At 41.8% G+C, this 20865-nt stretch overlaps 1 protein-coding gene across 1 annotated transcript in view; it reads right to left on the minus strand.

Annotated features, from left to right (window-relative positions):
• LOC137436834 (neurexin-1-beta-like) overlaps positions 1-20865 on the minus strand; it is a 513626-nt gene that overhangs the window by 33451 nt on the left and 459310 nt on the right. Inside the window, exon 5 of the mRNA XM_068130988.2 lies at positions 8816-8894. Within this exon, the coding sequence (XP_067987089.2) occupies positions 8816-8894 (79 nt within the window). The remainder of the gene's footprint in view (positions 1-8815; positions 8895-20865) is intronic.

Raw genomic sequence — 20865 nt, forward strand, 5'->3', positions numbered from 1 at the left:
ATCGCCATTAGACGTGAAAATGTGGGTTTACTTGTGAACTCATATCTAGGAGGAGGAATCAGGTGCCAAAGATGGTCCCGCTGTCCGGCAGGCCTACCTGAAAAGGCAATGGACATCGTTGGCGGCGCACACCGCTTGGTATACCTTGTTCTGAGTGCATATCTGGCTCGACTGTTCAAGACCTTCAGACACAGATCGGAAGCGGCCATACCCACCTTGGCCACCCATGCACGGGACGTAAGGCCGGGTAGCGAGGCTTGCTGAACCCTCTCTTGCTGACAGGTGGTTCCATGGGTGCAGTGGAGGGAGGGCATGAAAAGGGACGCTTCTACCGCTGCATTAAACCCCTTTAATTTAAAGTGATGGGCAGAGGGGTTAACATCCATATTCGTCAGTTTGACAACCCTACCAGTAGGCATGTTTTGGGAGGGGTCAGGTTCACAGCCATTTCAGGATGTGCTTCAAAGTCTTCATCAGTTTGCAAACATCATGTCTCCAAGATGTTGTTTGATGAAAATCATCAGGGGTTAAGTCTGGACTGTATGGAGTATGATCTGGAACTTCCCAACCCATCCGCATTAGAGTAGTCGTGATCAGATTTGCCATGCAAGGTGATGACCATGATCCGACAGTAATGTCATGCCCTGAGACAGCAAACATGGCGGTACGTGTGCTGCTTCTCTCACTTCACTGCACAAGAAGACATTACAGTAATATGCATTAATGGTGCCCTCATGTTCAATAATATCCACATGAGTGAAAACGTTAAGATGTCGAAAACATTTCCCATAAGCTGTTTGCTAATAACTGAACCTTTAATTTTTTTGGCGATGGGAGTAAGAATGTCTCATGACATGTCTAAGTGTACCTCAATGAATCATCTTCATCACCCTGATAGTTCCAGGAGCTCTTTTTCAATTTCCCCACGAGTTCCTTTGGATCAAACACGAGGTCGGATCGGATCATCTGATCATATCCTTGTTAAAGTGGACATCTCTCTGACCATTCTCAGGGAGCCTGCTCAGCGTCGACGAGTCTGGCATTTCACTCAGGCCAACTGGCACGGTCTTCAAGCAGCCATCAATCATCTGGACTGGTCTCCCATCTCTACCACCTCTGACATCAACTCATCCTGGGAATTCTTCCAAAGTAAATTGCTCTCCCTCATGCACAGATTTATCCCATCTCGTCTTCAGTTGTCATACCCTTCCTCCCGTCCATGGTACACGGAATCTTGTGGTGAGGCTGTTGCCCAGAAACAACTTGCCTTCGTCTCCTGGAAAGCAAATCCAACGGAAGGAAATCTCATTTCCTTTCACAAAGCCCGAAACAAGTGTGTGTCCACCCTCAGGAGAGCCAGGAAACAATATCTCTCGGTTCTCAAGACCAAACTCTCTTATCTGTCCCCCTCTTCCAAATCCTGGTGGCGTCTGGTCAAATCCGTTTCTGGTGTTTGTTCCCCCTCCATCCCCTCCCTTACCTCAAACGGCTACACAGCTGACTCCGCACGTGAAAAAGCTGAATGCCTCAACTCTGTGTTTGCCTCGAAATCTTGTGTCCCAAACCCATCCCTCTCTGTACCCAGTCGTACCCAGCTGCTCCTGGACTCCGTGTCCTTTCCTCCTGACAAGGTGGAAAAGTTTCTGTCAACCCTCGACTCTGATTCTGCAACTGGACCCGACGGCATCAGCCCACGGGTCCTAAAATCCTGCTCTGCCGCTCTATCTCACCGTCTCTCTGTTCTCTTCACCCTCTCTTTTGCTCAAGGTCAACTGCCATCTGCTTGGAAATCAGCCAACATCACCGCTTTGCACAAAAAAGGTGCAAAAACAGATCCTAGCAACTACAGACCAATCAGCCTTCTCCCAATTATCAGCAAAGTCATGGAATCCATCATTGCTTTGGATATGAAATCTTTCCTCTTCTCCAATGGTTTGATCTCTGAGCATCAATTTGGTTTCAGACCAGGTCACTCTACTCTGGACATGATGCTTCTGCTGTCTCAACAATGGAGGTCCTCAATGCCAAACAGGAAATTAGAGCTGTCTCCCTCGACATATCACGTGCCTTCGATACGGTCTGGCACCCCGCTCTGCTCACCAAACTCTCCTCCTTTGGTATCCATGGAAATCTCCACGCATGGCTGGCTGACTTCCTCTCTAGTCGTCGTCAACGTGTGGACCTGAATGGGGTTCTCTCATCTCCTCTTCCTGTTCAGGCTGGAGTTCCCCAAGGCAGTGTTCTGGGCCCTGTGCTTTTTCTGGTCTTCATCAATGATCTCTCTGACTCTCTTGAAAATCCTCTCTATCTCTTTGCTGATGACTCCACTCTCTGCCGCTCCATTCCTCTTCCCTTAGATCGGCAGTCTGCAGCCTCCTCACTCTCTGAAGACTTGGACAAAATCACAGACTGGTCAAACAAGTGGAACATGTCTTTCAATCCTGACAAATCTCACACTCTTACTATGTCTCTCTGAAAAGATCGACTGGACAACCCTCCCATCTACTTTCTCAACAATCCTCTCCAAGAAGTTCTGTCGCTCAAGCTTTTGGGTCTCACTATCTGCCATGATCTTTCTTGGGAAAACCACATTTCCAAGCTGGCCTCCAAAGCCAGTCGCCGACTGGGCATCCTCCATCGTGTGAAGTCCTTCCTCGGCACACCTGAGCTCCTCACCACATACAAGGCTTTCATCCGCAGCTCAATGGAATACTGTTCTCCCCTATGGGCCGGTGCTCCTGCCTCACACCTAGCTCGGCTTCACGCTGTTGAAACCAAAGCTTTCAGAATTATTGGAATCTCCCGCGATGAAGCTATCTCTGAGGGCCTTTCACTCACTCACCGCAGGCAGGTAGGTGGTCTTTCTGTCTTCTACCGACTCCTCTCCGGCCTTGCAGCCCCAGCTCTCTCTGTGCTCTGTCCCCCAAATATTCCTACAGGCCGCACAAGATCTGCCAGCAACCCTCTGATGGTTAAACTGCCGAAATCTCGGCTCTCTGCTCACCTTCACTCTTTCATTCCTCTTTCTCCTGCCTCTGGAACAAACTCCCTCACTCCCTTCAATCCCACTCCTCCCTCCAGGTCTTTAAAACAGCTGTTCACCACCATCTCTTATCTTCCCCCATCCAAAACCTTGATCTTTTCTACCCCCGCTAATTCACCCCAGATCCACCTTGTTTGAAATTCCAACTTCTTTCCTGGAAGTCCTGGCCGTGTCCATATGTTTTATTCCTCTCCCACCCCCCCCCCCCATTCCCATGCCCCCCCCCCAAAGCCCTCGCCCTCTCTCAGATCTCTCGATGTCTCCATGTCTCTCGGTCCCTGCTCTCAAATATTGTGTTTGTGTCCTTCCCCCTCTCTCCCCATCTTGTCTACTGCTCCCGATGTTATATGTTTTTGTGTCGGTTTGTCTTTCCGTGTGATTATTGTTCGCTCTTTCACGAGCCTCGATCTTGTATACAAAAAAAAAAAAAAAAAAAAAAAAAAAAGGTCCTTTGGCACCGACCTTGCATTAACGTTAACAAATTTCAAATGTCAATGAATGATTTATTCCACAAAAAAATTTTCCACAACAAAACTCTAGGTTTCCGACACTGAAATATAATTCCTCTGGAATTCCAGAACTGGCAATCCTCCAATTTTCCCAAAGTAATTGTTCAACACAATATTTTTTTGCTACAATGACAGCTTGTCATATGCTCAATATCATCCGCAAATTCAAGGCCATTTTAAACTCGCTGCACTGTTTAAACACAACTTCCTGAATGATATGCATTACCAAATAGTGCAGGCAATCTCCTATGAATTTCATAATTGTTTTTTGTTTTTTTTACCTAGAATGCTTTTAGCAAGTTTTTAGGTTTTACCCAAAATGCTTTTAGCAGCATTGATGTCAATTCCTGCTTAACTTGCCCATGATATACAAAATCGTTACACAAAATTCCCGCAAAGCACTATTATTTATTATTCATGCTCTTCAATATAAAAGAACTATCTATGAAACCGTGAACTACTTTCCTCGGTGTGTGCAAGTGCGTATTTATATGCGTGCACCCACACAAACACACACAAACACACACCTTGAATTTAAAATTTCCAATCTCCATTGGAATGCCTCTCTTTCTGTACTAATAACAGCATCTGTGCTTCCTTTTACACCCCTCCCCTCGATCTGGCATTTGAACAAAACTTTTAGAGTGATTGTATGGATTCGGCCTGCTCGGCGCCTTGTCTGACAAGCCCATTTGTCTCTGCGACGACCAGCCACTAGTTTAGGCTTGATCGATAGGCCTCAGGGATGAGTGCTAGGTCTGAGAAAATGGACAATAGCTCCCAGGCTCACATACACTATAGTACTTGAAGACTGGCCACGCATGTTCAGTACATGAGCTGCTAGTACACGCCACACATGTGACTGGCTATCAGAATCATAGTATAAATTTTTTGCCAAGAGAAGCAGTATTTCCAGCTTCGGAATGCAGCAAATGGCCGATGGCTTTTACCTTCACCATAGCTATTTACTGTCGGCCTTCAACTGACACGATATTTTATGAAAGATTCTTCGTTTATTCCACATTTCATTTTTGTGATGTCCTTGTTCCTCGAGTGATGTGCGACATCAATCGAGGGACTTTAACGCACTATAAGTATGACACGGAGTGTGCATGTATTGAAGAAAGATAAATCTGTTCTTTTGAGAAATATAAATGAGTCAAAGATTGCTTTTCTTCTCTCCCTTCCACCAATTCCACCACTTCCATCTCTTCCACCCCTTTCCCTGCCACCCCTTCCATCCCTTCCATCCCTTCCACCCCTTACACCCCAACCCTCTCCCTACCCTTTCTGCTCACTCAACACCATCAATACCTGCATATAGTTCCACACGCAATGCAATCGAGAATAAGAATGTATGTAAGAGGCCAGGAATCAAGCATTCTACAACATTCCCCAATTAGCTGGATATGGTATTACACAAACAAAATGTAACACAACCTTTAAAAACATTAATTTGTCTTCGTCTAAATGATGACTCTACGGAGGCTGTGAATGTATAACGAGCTTGTTTATGAGAATAGAGGGAAAGCAAAGGGGGAATGTGGCCTCATAGTAGGGTTTAAGTAGAGGCCGAGGCAGTTTGAGTGTACTTGTTGAATATGCATGAATGTATTGTTATGTTTATGGGGGTAGATGAAGGGATACCGTAGTGAAGGTAGAACTGCGTAATCGTACCGTGGATGAGTAGGAGAAATCTCGATGTACTTAAGTAGGGAAACTGTAGCTTAAGATTGTTTATGTGTCTTCACACGAGGGGTGAAGCAGTGATAATTAGTTAGGCATTAAGGTTCGTTTTCCCCAGTATGTGATTTCTTCCTCTCTCGTTTTCCCTTTATGTTTTGCTGGCAAGGCCGACCATGAACATCTCCGTTAAACCACAACGGCCGTCCACTGCACGCCAGGCAGGTTCTCGGCAAGTAGGCCCTGCCCAATGGACCTGATAAGGAAAAAGGTCATGCCCCCAGAGTGGTGCGATGGGCGTGGAAGAAAAAGCCAGCAGGCCACGCCCCAGAAATTCATGATTGGCCGAGAGGACCATGGGGTGATTTGGAAAAGAGCTTTGCAATTGGTCGGTGTGACATCAGGAGAGAGAAGCTTAGAGAGCTTGGAGAAGGTTTCACCATCTTTACCTCCCCCACCAAAGGTGGATGGAGGTTATGTTTTCACTCCTGTCTGTCCGTTTGTCCGTTTGTGAACAAAATATCTCAAAACGTTGTGCACGGATTCAGACAAAAATTGACAGAGATGTAGCGTATGTGACAAGGACCAAATGATTTGATTTTGGTGAAAAACCGGATTCGGATCCGGTTTCTAGAAATTTATATATATATATAAAATATGTATTTTATATATATATAAAACAGGGGTAGATGGTGGTCACTGTAGACCCATGTGAGTATGTCTATTAATTACCCTCGCCTGAGGAGAGGGTATTGCATTTGAGACTGTTTTTTGTCTGTCTGTTTGTCTCTTTGTTTGTCCGCACAGAATAAATATGATTTTCTCTGCAACCATTGGTCCGATTGACAGGAAATGTTCACCATAGGTGCACTCCAACAGTACAATCTTTTAATTATAATTATGACGTCATAGGTCGCGTGGTTTGGCCGCCATCTTGGAAAAACCGAAAAAATTTGCACCTCTACATCTCCAAAAGCGCTGCATAGAAAAAATTGAGACATGGCACATTGTAAAGAACTCACCATGGGGAATAAAATGTGTTACTGATGATGTCAAGGTGCCTCCATTATGACGTCATAATTTGACAAGTACAAAACTTCATCCTATCAAGATGAAATTTCTTGAGCATCATGTAGGCATAAATTGGTGGAGAAAAAAAGAATAATGATGACGTCATCGATCACGTGGTTCGGCCGCCATCTTGGAAAACCGAAAACATTTGCACCTCTATATCTCTGAAAGTGCTGCATAGAAAAAATTGAGACATGGCTCATTGTAAAGAACTCACCATTAGAATAAAATGTGTTACTGATTATGTCATAGGTGCCTCCATTATGACATCATAATTTGACAAGTACAAAAATTCATCCTATCAAGATGAAATTTCTTGAGCGTCATGTCGGCATAAATTCGTGGAGAAAAAATAATGATGATGACGTCATCGGTCACGTGGTTTGGCCGCCATCTTGGAAAAAACCGAAAACATTTGCACCTCTATAGCTCTGAAAGCGCTGCATAGAAAAAATTGAGACATGACTCATTGTAAAGAACTCTCTATGTGGAATAGCATCTGTTCGTGATGATGTCATAATTTGACAAGCACAAAACTCCATCCGATCAAGATGAAATTTATTGAGCATAATTTACGAATCAATTAGTGGAGAAAAAAATAATAATGGTGACGTCATCGGTCATGTCATTCATCTGCCATATTTCTTTTAACACAAAAGCCTTAAAAACCACTGAAAATACATTCTGGCGAGGGTTTGAAATCTCTAATTGCTCTTTCTTGTTATGTATTGTTGAATCGTGACTACACAAATTAGTTACATATGAATGGAAAGTACCTTCTTCACCTTTAGACCCCTTTCAATCCCTTTATACCCTCTGGACTCTTTATGACCCTTTAGACCATAATAACCTATTGTACACTTTGACCCCTTGACCCCGAAGGCAGCTAGCTCCCAGTTCTCTTACCATTCTGCCCTCGTCAATTTTCCTCTTTTTGGCTACATTTTCCTCTGTACATTTTGATCTTGCACTTGATTTTCCTTTGTTTCTATCACACCACTTAAATACAAAGTGATCCATGATGAAAAAAAAATAGAATGTAAATTGGTGAAGCACATACATGCTCCAGGCTGAACAGTTTACGTTTTGTATTTATTTCACTGATTGGCCGGATCTGAATCTGGACTTCGACCAAAATCTAATCAGCTTGGTCTTGGTCACCTACCCAACTCATTCACCAAGTTTCATCATAATCTGTCCACAACTTTTTAAGATATATCTCATCATAAATATCTCATGAATAATATTTTTACTATTCGTATTGTATTTTACTAATTCGATTTGGTGTCGTTTTGTGATATTAAAGAAAACTTGTTTTAATCTGCCAAATGTAGCTCCCTGTGCTAGACTAGTTGTTGTAATTTTTTTTTTTTTTTTTTTGTATACTGAATCGAGGCTCGTGAAAGAGCTAACATTTACTTCACAAACAAATCAACCAGACAAACAAAATATATAAAAAGAGGGAGCGGAAAACAAGATGGGGAGAGAAGGGGAAGCACACAAACAACATTTGAGAGCAGGGAGATGTGTGGAAGGGAGAGGGCTTGGGGGGAGGAGGCGTGGGAAGGGGGGGGGGGGGGAGGGAGAAGTATAAAACACAAGGACACCAAGGACTTCCAGGACAGAAGTTAGTATTTCAAAAAAGTGGAATTGGGGTGAAATTAGCGGGGGTAGAAAAGATCAAGGTTTTGGATGGGGGAAGATAAGAGATGGTGGTGAACAGCTGTTTTAAAGACCTGGAGGGTGGAGTGGGATTGAAGAGAGTGAGGGAGTTTGTTCCAGAGGCGGGAGAAAAGAGGAATGAAGGAGTGAAGGTGAGCAGAGAGTCTTGATTTTGGCAGTTTGACCATAAGAGGGTTGCAGGCAGATCTTGTGCGACCTGTAGGAATATTTGCGGGACAGAGCCCAGAGAGAGCTGGGGGGGCAAGGCCAGATAGGAGTCAGTAGAAGACGGAAAGACCACCAACCTGCCTGCGGTGAGTGAGTGAGAGGCCCTTGGAGTTAGCTTCATCGCGGGAGATTCCAATGATTCTGAATGCTTTGGTTTCAACAGCGTGAAGACGAGCTAGGTGTGAGGTTTTATTGACAAATTCAGAGCTATGTGTGGTTGCTCTCACAGTCCTAATTATTTCACCTGCAACCGTACCATAAAATAGCTTTTTAGGAATGTTGCTGTCTAAGAACACACACACACATGCACATTGCACACACACATTGAGACAGCCAAACATCTCTCTTATAGTATGGGGAGAAACACTGCTAACCATTACACCATCAAGTGAGATTCACGACATTGTATGTGCTGTGTCAATGGCGAACATAACAGGGATGTTTCCATGTGTCTTGCTTTTTCACCTGGGATTCACAAGGATCTTGTGTACCCAGTTTAAGAGCTACCTTTTCATTGTTGGAAACTGGGAAAGGAAGAATTCGTTTGGAATTTTAGATTAGGTATAAAATAAACAGATACTCGAATACGAATGAAAGGAAGTCAGGAGCACAGGCTCACCTGAGGACATCTGGCATTCTTCAAGATCTTCATCGTCCGTTGGACACTCAGCTGATGCCACGAGGAGATCATCTGTGCCCTGAGTGGACCAAAAAGTGGAAAGCAATCAGTTGTTTTGGGAGTACATAGGAGAGGCAGATAAAACAAAGATCTTTGAAAATGTAAAAAAGAAGTGGAAAATTCTGTTACACAAGAGAGCTGTGAAGGCCCAGAAAAGGGAACGACAGTACAAAGAACGAATAAATTGTCGTTGTTCGTTCATGGCCACAATTATTCCCACCTCATAGAGTTGGCCAGGGAAAGTTTGGGCCAATTGGCCCAAGTCATTCACGAACTGGCTGGCCCAGCTTTACGTTCAACTATGTATAATATAGTAGATGTAGCATATGCATGGACAAAGGCAAGGGAGAGGAACTTGGAGATATGTTAAAAAGGAGGACAAAAAACCTTGATATTGGTCACGCTAAGCGTCAAACAAAGAAAACCTATAGTCAATGAATTTTAAGAAGTTTAGAAAACTAAAGAATGAAAATGTGCTGTGGGCTTTTGTAACGGGCCAATGTCGCGAAGTCTACATGCCAGACACCTAAAAGGTGATTAGAGAAAAGACCAAGAAGCAGGTGAATATAGGTTATTGGAAATTATGTCTCCAAGCCATTTATGGTGTTGATTCAGTGGGTTGATGGGGTTGGATACGCACCTACAGGCCAATGATTGGAGTGATGGACGTAAACTGTGCAAGGCTGTTTCAAAAGGAGGCCTGGGGCATTGTTCGAATGGAGTCAAATCAAATACCAGGCTCACATGTCTCATCTCATGTCTGTCCAAAGGCAATTTAACATGGATGTACAAGGAAACATAAAAAGGACGTGTCTTGCGAAGCGTGTCACATCCACACATCACACTAGTTGTAGCGGAAATTCCTTAATGAACAGTTTGCATAACTTACATTGACAAGGTGCCATCTATTTATGAAAATATGTACATAGGGAAGTAGGATGTAGATTGATTAAAAAACAAGACTGACATAAGCAATGCATGTATAAGCAACGGATAGATGGTTCCAAGAGGCATTCACGGTTCGTTTAGGAAAATAAATGGCAAAAAAACAGTTTTAACTTTTCTTTTTTTTTTGTATACATAATCGAGGCTCGTGAAAGAGCTAACATTTATCACACAAACAAATCAAACAAACAAACAAAGTATATAAAAAGGGGAGCGGTGGGACAAGATGGGGAGAGAAGGGGAAGCACGTAAACACAACATTTGTGAGGGACATCGGGAATGTGTGGGAGGGAGAGGGCTTGGGGGGAGGCGGCGTGGGAAGGGGGGGGGGGGGGAGGGAGAAGTATAAACACAAGGACACCAAGGACTTCCAGGAAAGAAATTTTGCACATCATCAGTAAGAGCCATCTATTGTATATTCAAAAATGGCACGGATTTTAATCTCAATTCCCTTTATGCATATGCGCCCTATATTCTTCATCTTCCTGTTATTACTCTCTGTTTATTTTAATTTTTTCAATTTTAACCCCCAGCTTCCATTGGTAATAAATAGATGGATCCTTAGTTATCTAAATACCCTTGTGTATAACCCATACATTCTCCTTTCAGTTACTTTCAACCTTGTTCCTTTTCTTCTTCTTCTTCTTCTTGTTTTCATAAACGCTCTTACCCTCCTTTTTCCACCCTTGTCCAGCTGTTAAGCCCCCCATGGGAGGGAAATTGCGCACTTTTTGGTAAAAGCATAAAACTTCTAACATTGATTGTCTAATCACCATTGGGTGATTTTCCATTTTCCATTGGGTCCATTTTCAGGGGTGGACCCATCTTGGATCTCACCTATTTTGGGGCGAAGCCATGTTTTTGAAAAGTGGGGGCCAGAAGGTTAAAAAGGAGCAATGTCACAACAGCCTGCCTTTATTTATTTTTTTATCTTTGTCTGAAATTGGAAAATAGAAGACGGTCGTACATATTTTGATGTAAATCCATCTTGTATACTGCCTATTTCGGGGGTGGCGCCTGTTTTTTTTTTAAATATGTGGCACAATTTTTTTTATCTGACCCCTAACCGTCCAATTTGGTGTCAAAGTTTTGGCTGAAATAGGCAATTAAAGGTAGGTACATTTTTAGATGTTGACCCATCTTGCGTCTTACCCATATTTTTGGGGTTTGAAAATTGGGGGGTAGTGAACAAATCCATTAATGAGCAATCTGACTATTACTTCAACTTTCTGTGTGCTTTTATTCTGATGTATTTAATAAAGGTAGGTGGTACAGTTTCAGATTTTGCAGAGTCGGCATATCTTATGTCTTTCCTATTTTAGGGGTGGGTCAGGCACGTTGAAAATGTGTGACAAGACATAACATTAGAGAGTTCATCGAACACCTTCCCTACACATTCTTGAGAAAAATGACATGGGAAGAGTCTTTTCAACTCTTCCAAGCACAAGCCACCATTCGTATGGCAATTTTGATTGGTCGAGACGGCATAACGTTTTGCCCAAGTAATAATAAACTGAAGGCGTTTGGAAGTGCAAACAGGGCGATTTGTGTTCTACAGTGTTCAATGATATCATTCAATTGAAATAAAACAAAGGTGTTGAGGCTGCAGCGGGGGAAAAAAGCATTGCATTGGAAGTTTACCACCATTGATGCACCCTCTCTTACACCACCTTATTTAACAGGTTAAGTTAATTATTCATGCCTGTTTGTGTTCTTTATGAGGTCCCTAAAAACAGTAGGTTTCCTGTTTGGAGTGATTTTCAATTTGGTCTGACTGTCAGACAGACAGAGTAAAACAATTACCTTACCCCTCTGTGCCAGCACTGTGATATTGACGTCAACTGTGCATAACATGAGTTTCTTGTGCCCTTTCTTCATGGCATCAACTGCATGTAAAAACATGCGGATATCATGTTTTTGGTGTGAGCATGTTGCAGGCCTGCTTACATCAAGGATTGCTGGAGAACAGTGAACACTGTCATCTCCAGTTGCATATATTTCCTTGGCCTGTACATCCACCATATTGACCTGCTGCATCAAGAAGCTGAACAGTTCTGTCTTGTTCTCATCGACACGCAGAAAGTTTTTCCAGTTCTTTGGAATTTCTGATGTTTGAATAACTCTTCTTCGAACACCCTTTCCACTCTTTTGTCTGGTTGTACCCTCCAGACTATCTGGCCGATATACGTCCCAGACCATTCTCCAGCCACTGTATTATATATGGCAAGAACACCTGCTGCGCATAACTCATGCAAGAAATGTCATTAGTGCTCCAGGAGTCAACAACTGTATTATAGTAGCATCATGATCCAATAAGATGGCAAGAACTACTGGAGATTCAATGGATGTTTCTATTTCTGAACATGTTTGGTTTTCATGGGCAAAAAACTGGTCCACATCTCCATCTTTTGCCTGGGATGCACGATATAGCCTTGAGAGGAGGCTGCAGTTATTCTTTAGTTATTGCACATGTAGCTTCTCTTTTTAAAGATTTTATTGACTGGTGGGATATTGAATAATTTCAGTTAATTATTTGGTAATTTGTCTATTACTAGCTTCACACATATGGACAGCCTTTCCCCAACAAATGTGTTGTACTGTTGCTCCGCTCATGCTTAAATATTTCTCAGTTTCCACACCTGATTCTTTCATGAAGTATTTTGTGTCCAGAACAAGAAGATCCTTACTGGCCTCCAAAAAGGGATCTCCAGACTCTTCAATTACAGTCTTCAGAAACTTGACATCTCTCAAGAAGCTGGTTTTCCCTGCATGTTGGAGTAAGTTTGCTCCGTTCTGTCTCATGTCCCTTCCCTTTAAATAATCTTGTACCGCTCCTACAAACGTCAAGATATAAGATGGGTCTACATCTGAAAATGTATTACCCTCCTCATGTTTCCATTTTAAGGCCAAAAATAGCACAAACTTTGAACGTTGAAGTCAGTTTACTTGCTTTTGATATTGGTCTCCCACTTAAAAAAAAAAAAATTGGCCCCGCCCCTTAAATAGATAAGACTCAAGATGGACCAAGGCTAAAAATGATATTTCACCAATGGAGAGCCCCCATGGCAAATGGAATGCTTTTACCACAAAGTGCACAATTTTCCAAATTAACAGCTGGACTACCTGTCCAATTACCCTTCGCCTTTCAATTCGATTATTTTTTAAACATTCACCCACCCTCGCACGTCTCCTACCCAACCCTTCTTTGTAAGCAATAAGTATGCGGCCCTTTACTTTTCACCCTTCATAGCTCACTCTAGGGGCAAAAGTTAAACAACTCCTATAAAATACAGCATACACCACAATGTAGTATATGTTGCCATAACCACATGAAATACATTATTAGAATCAAACTTTGAAGGTTTTAAACCCAATTATGACACTTCAGAAATGCATGGAAATCTGAACTGTTTCTGCTGCATTTTATGCAATTGGATATTTTCAATGAACCAAATGTTGTTACTGCACAAGCACGATTTCTATAAAAGTCTGCCTCTTCTCCAGTCTCAGCCCTCCAACCGTCGCCACTTCGCCCACGATGCACGTGTTCTTCCAGTAACCCTCCACCAATTCAAGGACACATCCACATCTTTGTTCTCCCGTTTGTGTAACTGCCTTCTAAAGATGGTTCACTTGCACTCTTGCCTCCACATGTTCAAGCCTTATGTCATCGTCACCTTATGTCACCATATGTGCATCGCCTTATGTAAACCCCCTCATTGTTACCCTCACTTTTCTACCCCATTAACTCTACCAAACCCAACCCAATCCTCATAATTGTAGATTACTGTTCGCTCCCATCCTTTCTCCCTTTTCCTGTTCATTCATTCCTTTAGCAACTGTCAGTGCATTGCATCTTTACCCTCTGTCACTTCGCTCTTCCACGAACCTCGATTGTGTTTATTTATTTATTTTAAGTATTAAAGTCCGAGCAACAGTCAAATATGTTTTTTTCTTTGTTGTTTTTTTGGATGCAGAATCAAGGCTTGTGGAAGAGCGAGAACACTGAACGGATCAGGATGCAACAGGACAAAAGGAACAGCAGAAAGAAGGTGATTGGTGAACGAACGAAAGAAGGTGAACAGCAGAAGAAAGAACAGGACAAAAGGAACAGCAGAAAGAAGGTGAAAGGAGATTTTTTTGTTGATATATATATATATATAAAAAAAAAATATATATATATATATATATATATATATATATATATATATATATATATATATATAGTGTCCCATAAGTTTCGAACCATAAGGCAAAATAAGTGATTCATGATTTTTTCATTTCTGGCAGGTGACCGCATCATAGGACCCTTCTTTTTTGATGGCACAGTCACAGGAGACTCTTACTTGTGTATGCTCAACGAGGAAGCATTCCCCAGTGTCTTCAATGCAGATGGGGATTTCCCAACATGGTTACAGCAGGATGGCACTCCTGCCCATCACAGCATCCACAAAAGAGCGAAGCTGAGCCGGCAATTCCCTGGTCATTGGATAGGATGTCGAAGGCCTGTGGAGTAGCCGGCAAGGAGCCCCTATCTCAGCCCATTGGATTTTTATTATGCCTCCGACCCCAAAGGTGGCCGGACGCATTATGTTTTTGGGTTGTCCGTCTGTCCATCCGTTCGTCCGTACTGGCTAAACCTCGTTTTTCTCAGCAACCACATGTCCAATTGAAACAAAACTTTCAGGGAAGGAGTGACACCCATGGAGAATGTTTTATGATAATTATGATGTCATCGGTCACGTGGTATGGCAGCCATATTGGATTAAACGCAGTTAATAAACAATTATTTCTTGGAAACCGCTGTATGGAAAAAAGTTTAAACTTGGCACATTGTCAAGTACTTCCAATAGTGAACAAAAGCATGACCTCATAGTGGTATGCCAATCAAAAATGTTTTAATCGAATTCCTTATCCTAAAAATCTGGAATTGCATGCACATGATCTATGACCCATTTGCATTAAATTTACGACATCATAGGTCACATGGTTTGGCAGCCATATTGGATTTAACCTAAAACCTTAAAAAAACATCTTCTCCCAAACCACCAAATCGATTGACTCGAAACTTTACGTGTCATTGACTAGGCATGGCGTTTAAAAGATTATCAATAAAACATCATTGGTCACATGGTGTGGCAGCCATATTGGAATGAAGGAAAATATCAAATAATTATATCTCTGAAACCGCTTACCCTATCGATGCTAATTTTTACAAATATCATCGAGCACCATTGTTGCATATAGTTTGAAAATGATGATGTCGTTGGTCACGTAGTATTTTTAGGACAGTGAACAATGGCATCTACCCGTTGTGGGGACTATGCGGAGGCATATTGGCGACACAGTCGCATTGTTCTAGTTTATCGCTGGGGTCACTTAAGGTGTTGGTCTACAAGGAAAAAATTCAGAATGCTTCACATTTTGCGGGAGCGCATCAGTGACGCATGTAACAACCTCACTCCTGACTCGCCGTGTGACTGCTGACTGGATACATTGTCTGCATTTTTGTATCAATCATAATGGTGGACACATTGAACACATTCTGTGAATATAAGCCGTTTCCATTATTTTGCCCTATGGTTCCAGACTTATGGGGTGGTTCTAGGCTTATGGAACACCCCTGTATGTATATATATATATATATATATATATATATATATATATATATATATATATATATATATATATATATATATATACGTATATATATATACGTATATATATATATATATATATATATATATATATATATATATATATATATATACACATATATATACATATATATATAAATATATATATATATATATATATATATATACGTATATATATATATATATATATATATATATATATATATATATATATATATATATATATATATATATATATATACACACAAAGAATTAAGTTAAGCACCCCCCCCCCGTTTTTTTACAACCTCGCACATTACAAGTTTGTTGTCGTCAAAACAGTGTAATATACCCATGATATTGCTATATTTTCTGGAGAAGTGATATTATGGTCACATAAAAACATAACAATCATGCCGTTTTCAATATTTTATTCTGAATAATTTAAGGTGAAAATTTTTGGGAATTTTAGGCATATTTTCACCTCAATTTAAGTATGGAGCTATAGGTCCATCACGGACAGTGTGGATGACGTTTAGGTTTTCTAACGTACAGTCATTGTTCTGAGAAGACCTCTAGCGATCTTTGCGTCAATAACGTGTGTAGGACCCACGTGATCGGATCACTGACTCAACCCTACGTCTCATAGACCCTGTAAGCCGTCGTATGCGTTGCTGTGGCAGGTTGTTCCATTCCCGATGTAATGCACGTTCCAATTCATCCAGATTGGCTATTGGAGGGACCATCTTCGCAATTTGTCGTCCCAACATGTCCCAAACGTGCTCGAGGGGGTTCAGGTCAGGACTGTACGCAGGCCAGGGGATGGTTGTCACAGCACCTTGCTCCAGCAAGGCTCGGACGCGTCTCGCACGGTGAGGCCTGGCGTTGTCATCCATGAAGATGGGATTGACGCAAAGATCGCTAGAGGTCTTCTCAGAACAATGACTGTACGTTAGAAAACATAAACGTCATCCACACTGTCCGTGATGGACCTATAGCTCCATACTTAAATTGAGGTGAAAATATGCCTAAAATTCCCAAAAATTTTCACCTTAAATTATTCAGAATAAAATATTGAAAACGGCATGATTGTTATGTTTTTATGTGACCATAATATCACTTCTCCAGAAAATATAGCAATATCATGGGTATATTACACTGTTTTGACGACAACAAACTTGTAATGTGCGAGGTTGTAAAAAAACGGGGGGGGTGCTTAACTTAATTCTTTGTGTATATATATATATATATACACGTATATATATATATATATATATATATATATATATATATATATATATATATATATATACACGTATATATATATATATATATATATATATATATATATATATATATATATATATATATATATATATATATATATATATATATATATATACATACATATAGACAGTCACGTGAAAAAGTAAGTACACCCCATGTAAAGTTTTGACTTTTTCAACATATTTCAACAAACAGCTATTTGATCTTCATTTCAACAATATTGATAGATAAAGGTGATATAATATAACAAATATCATGAAACATTTACATTTTGTAGTCCATTGTATAATTTAAATAAACATAAATGCAAATTTCGCATGTGGAAAAAGTAAGTACACCCCTACATTTATCACTACTTCAAGTACCTAAAATTAGAATCAGGTGCACCCAGGTCAGGTGCAAATGATTAGAACATCGTTAGAGAGGATCTTGGAGGAACCTGTCTTATTTAAACCTCAGACATTTCGTTTGGTTTGCTCTTTGTTGTTGAAGTATGTGGCGTCACCATGCCTCGATCAAAAGAGCTCTCTGAGGCCTTCAGAAAGAAGGTTATAGATGCCTACGAGTCTGGGAAGGGATTTAACAAGATCTCCAAACAATTTCAAATCAATCATTCGACTGTCTGGAAGATCATCTACAAGTGGAGAAGATTCCAAACAACTGCCAACTTGTTCAGGCCAGGCCGCCCCAGCAAGTTTAGCCCGAGAGCAGACCGCAAGATGCTGAAAGAAGTCTCTAAGAACCCCAGAATGTCATCACAGGACCTACAGGTAGCTCTTGCCTCTGTTGATGTCAAAGGGCACGAGTCAACCATTAGAAAGAGGCTGCACAAATTTGATCTACATGGGAGGTGTGCCAGGAGGAAATTGTTGCTGTCCAGAAAGAACATCAGGGCAAGACTAATGTTTGCCAATGAACACCTAGGCAAAGACCAGCACTTCTGGAACAATGTGCTCTGGACAGATGAGTCAAAGGCAGAGCTATTTGGCCACAGTACCAGAAGACATGTTTGGCGAAAACCAAAGACAGCATTTGATCACAAGAACCTGATACCAACTCTAAAGCATGGTGGTGGAAATATTATGGTTTGGGGCAGCTTTGCTGCATCGGGGCCTGGGCAGCTCACCATCGTAGAATCCACTATGAATTCTTCATTGTACCAGAGGGTGCTTGAGGATAATGTGAGGCCACCTGTCGGAAAGTTGAAGCTCAACCAAAGGTGGACCTTGCAACATGACAATGACCCTAAACATACCAGTAAATCCACCAAGGAATGGCTGAAAAGAAAGAAATGGAGGGTTCTGGAATGGCCAAGTCAAAGCCCGGATCTAAATCCCATCGAGATGTTGTGGGGGGATTTGAAACGAGCTGTGCATGCAAGAAACCCCTCAAACATCGCACAGCTGAAAGAATTCTGCATGGAGGAGTGGGCAAAAATTTCTCCTAGTCGATGTCAGAGGACTAAACCACCTTTAGAGGCCATTTTTCACCGCAAGCGGGGGTTGGCCTTTTTCGGGAACCGTGGTAGTTGTTGTTTTTCGGTCCCCTTTTTGAAGCAATGTTTTACGGCCGGATGCCCTTCCTGACGCCAACCCTTTTTGCCGCCTTTAACGACAAGCAGGGAATTACCAGTGAACTGGTACTCAATTAGCCGACCTCGGAAGGTATGACAGGCTGAGTCAACCCCCCTGGCGTTAATTCAGCGATCGACCGGGTTTCGAACCCACAATCCTAGGATCCTAAGCTGACACCCTAGCCGCTAGCCCAACACCAGGGTTGATGTCAGAGACTGATAGATGACTGTTGATGTTGATGATGTTGATGTTGTTGTTGTTGTTGAATGTTGATGATGTTGATGTTGATGATGAGAGATGTCAGAGACTGATAGACAGTTATAAGAAACGCCGACTTGAGGTTGTTTCTGCCAAAGGGGGCAATACCACCTATTCGAGCCAAGGGTGTACTTACTTTATCCACATGCGAAATTTGCATTTATGTTAATTTAAATTATACAATGGAATACAAAATGTAAATGTTTCATGATATTTGTTATATTATATCACCTTTATCTATCAATATTGTTGAAATGAAGATCAAATAGCTGTATGTTGAAATATGTTGAAAAAGTCAAAACTTTACACGGGGTGTACTTACTTTTTCACGTGACTGTAGATGTATATAATAACTCATTTCTATTTCTGATGTTACATCTCAATTGGAGTACAGCTAGAATAAAGTAGCTGTACTTCTTCAGGCCCAAAGCTAGGGGGACAAGTTCTTACAATTCTCGTCACATTTCTGACACTCAATGGTAAGAGACAGTCAGTCACAGCAACCGCTAACAGTCTTGTTGATTTATCGTATTGATATAATCGGACATGACATGTTGATTACATGGAGCAAGGTCCATGAAAACGGAAATAGGAAACTTTATACTAATTCGGTTGTGATACATCATTCATATAAATAACTGTACTGTATATTAAAAAACAATCTATCCACTTTGCAATTATGGATCAAGGTGCCTGCTTGGCCAAATGCATTTAGACTCCGACATGATGTAACAAAGGTGATGAAATGAAAAGGAAAGCCAAAGTAAGCTCTCTTATATCGCTATTGTCACTGCAAGTGGTCAACGCATGGCGTGCTTCTATTGTGATCGTAATCTACATAATAATACGCTTGTCAGTCTGTCTGTCGTTCCATCACGTGTCATGAGATGACGGAATCTCACGAGGTTGTAAATTAAACGGTTGTTTCATGGGTTATTTAATTTTAACGTTGTATATTTAAGCATCACAAAGAAGATAATTAATTTCGGATCATTTATTATCACAAATAGCTACTCACAATCATTTCAGTGGCAATTGCACGGACTTTGCATGGGAAATATCTCCGAGATAGTGAATTGGACGACGGTCATTTGTTTCGACTGCCACTTCACAACTGGCACCATTTTGATGATGTAATGAAGGAATTATATGTAATGATGTTGGAGTGCCCTCTTGTTTTGAAGAATGGGGAGAAAGGGTGAGGAGAGCACACAGAGAGTTGGGGTGAAAAGGGAGGGAAGAGAAGGGACATATTTTGGATAAAGGGGTTCATACATGCTTTTTTGGGGGGTGGGAAGGTTGAGGACTTGGGGTCAGGGGGTGAGTTGAGGACTTCGACTTGGAAGGGGGGGGGGGGGGGGAGAGGTATGAATTGGAGTTGGAGGGGGGTTGAGGACTTGGGTTGGGAGGGGAATTGAGGACTTGGAAGGAGGAGGAGTTATGAATGGAGTTGGAGGGAAATTGAGGACTTGGACTTGGAGAGGAGTTATGATTTGGAGTTGGAGGGGTGTTGAGGACTTGGGGTTGGGAAGGGGGTTGAGGACTTGGGGTTGGAAGCGGGATTGAGGACTTGGCGTTGGGAGGGGGATTGAGGACTTGGACTTGGAGGGCAGAGGAATTATGAATTGGAGTTGGAGGGGGTTTGAGGACTTGGGCTTGGAGGAGGAGGAGTTATCAATTGGAAATGAAGGGGGTTTGAGGACTAGGGCTTGGAGGGGGAGGAGTTATGAAATAGAGTTGGAGGGGGGTTAAAGACCTGGGGTTGGGAGGGGATTGAGGACTTGGACTTGGAGAGGAGTTATGATTTGGAGTTGGAGGGGGGTTGAGGACTTGGGGTTGGGAGGGGGATTGAGGACTTGGACTTGGAGGGCAGTGGAGTTATGAATTGGAGTTGGAAGGGGTTTGAGGACTTGGGCTTGGAGGGCAGAGGAGTTATGAATTGGAGTTGGAGGGGGGTTGAGGAATTGGGATTGGGAGGGGGTCTGTTGTGTTGCGTCCTGATCACTTCTAGGTTCTAGCTCCTCCATGAGCCTCGACTGTGTTAAAAAAAAAGCCATACTCATAAAGAACCATCTTCTTGAAATTGCAGGAAACACAAAAACAAAACATTCTGATGTTTTTTCCTACTACTGTAATATCCTTTGTAAAGATGCTGGATACTTATTGATAAAACAAGTCGAGCCCAAAACATACCAACATAAAGCAATCAGACAGTAAAAGTAGCTGGGCTGTCGTTCTACCCTGTGTATCATTTTCTCTCTCTACAGTTGATTGGTCAGTCTAAGACTTT

This window comes from Myxine glutinosa, chromosome 11, assembly GCF_964187855.1.
Source record: "Myxine glutinosa chromosome 11, kmMyxGlut1.1, whole genome shotgun sequence".
Taxonomy (NCBI): domain Eukaryota; kingdom Metazoa; phylum Chordata; class Myxini; order Myxiniformes; family Myxinidae; genus Myxine; species Myxine glutinosa.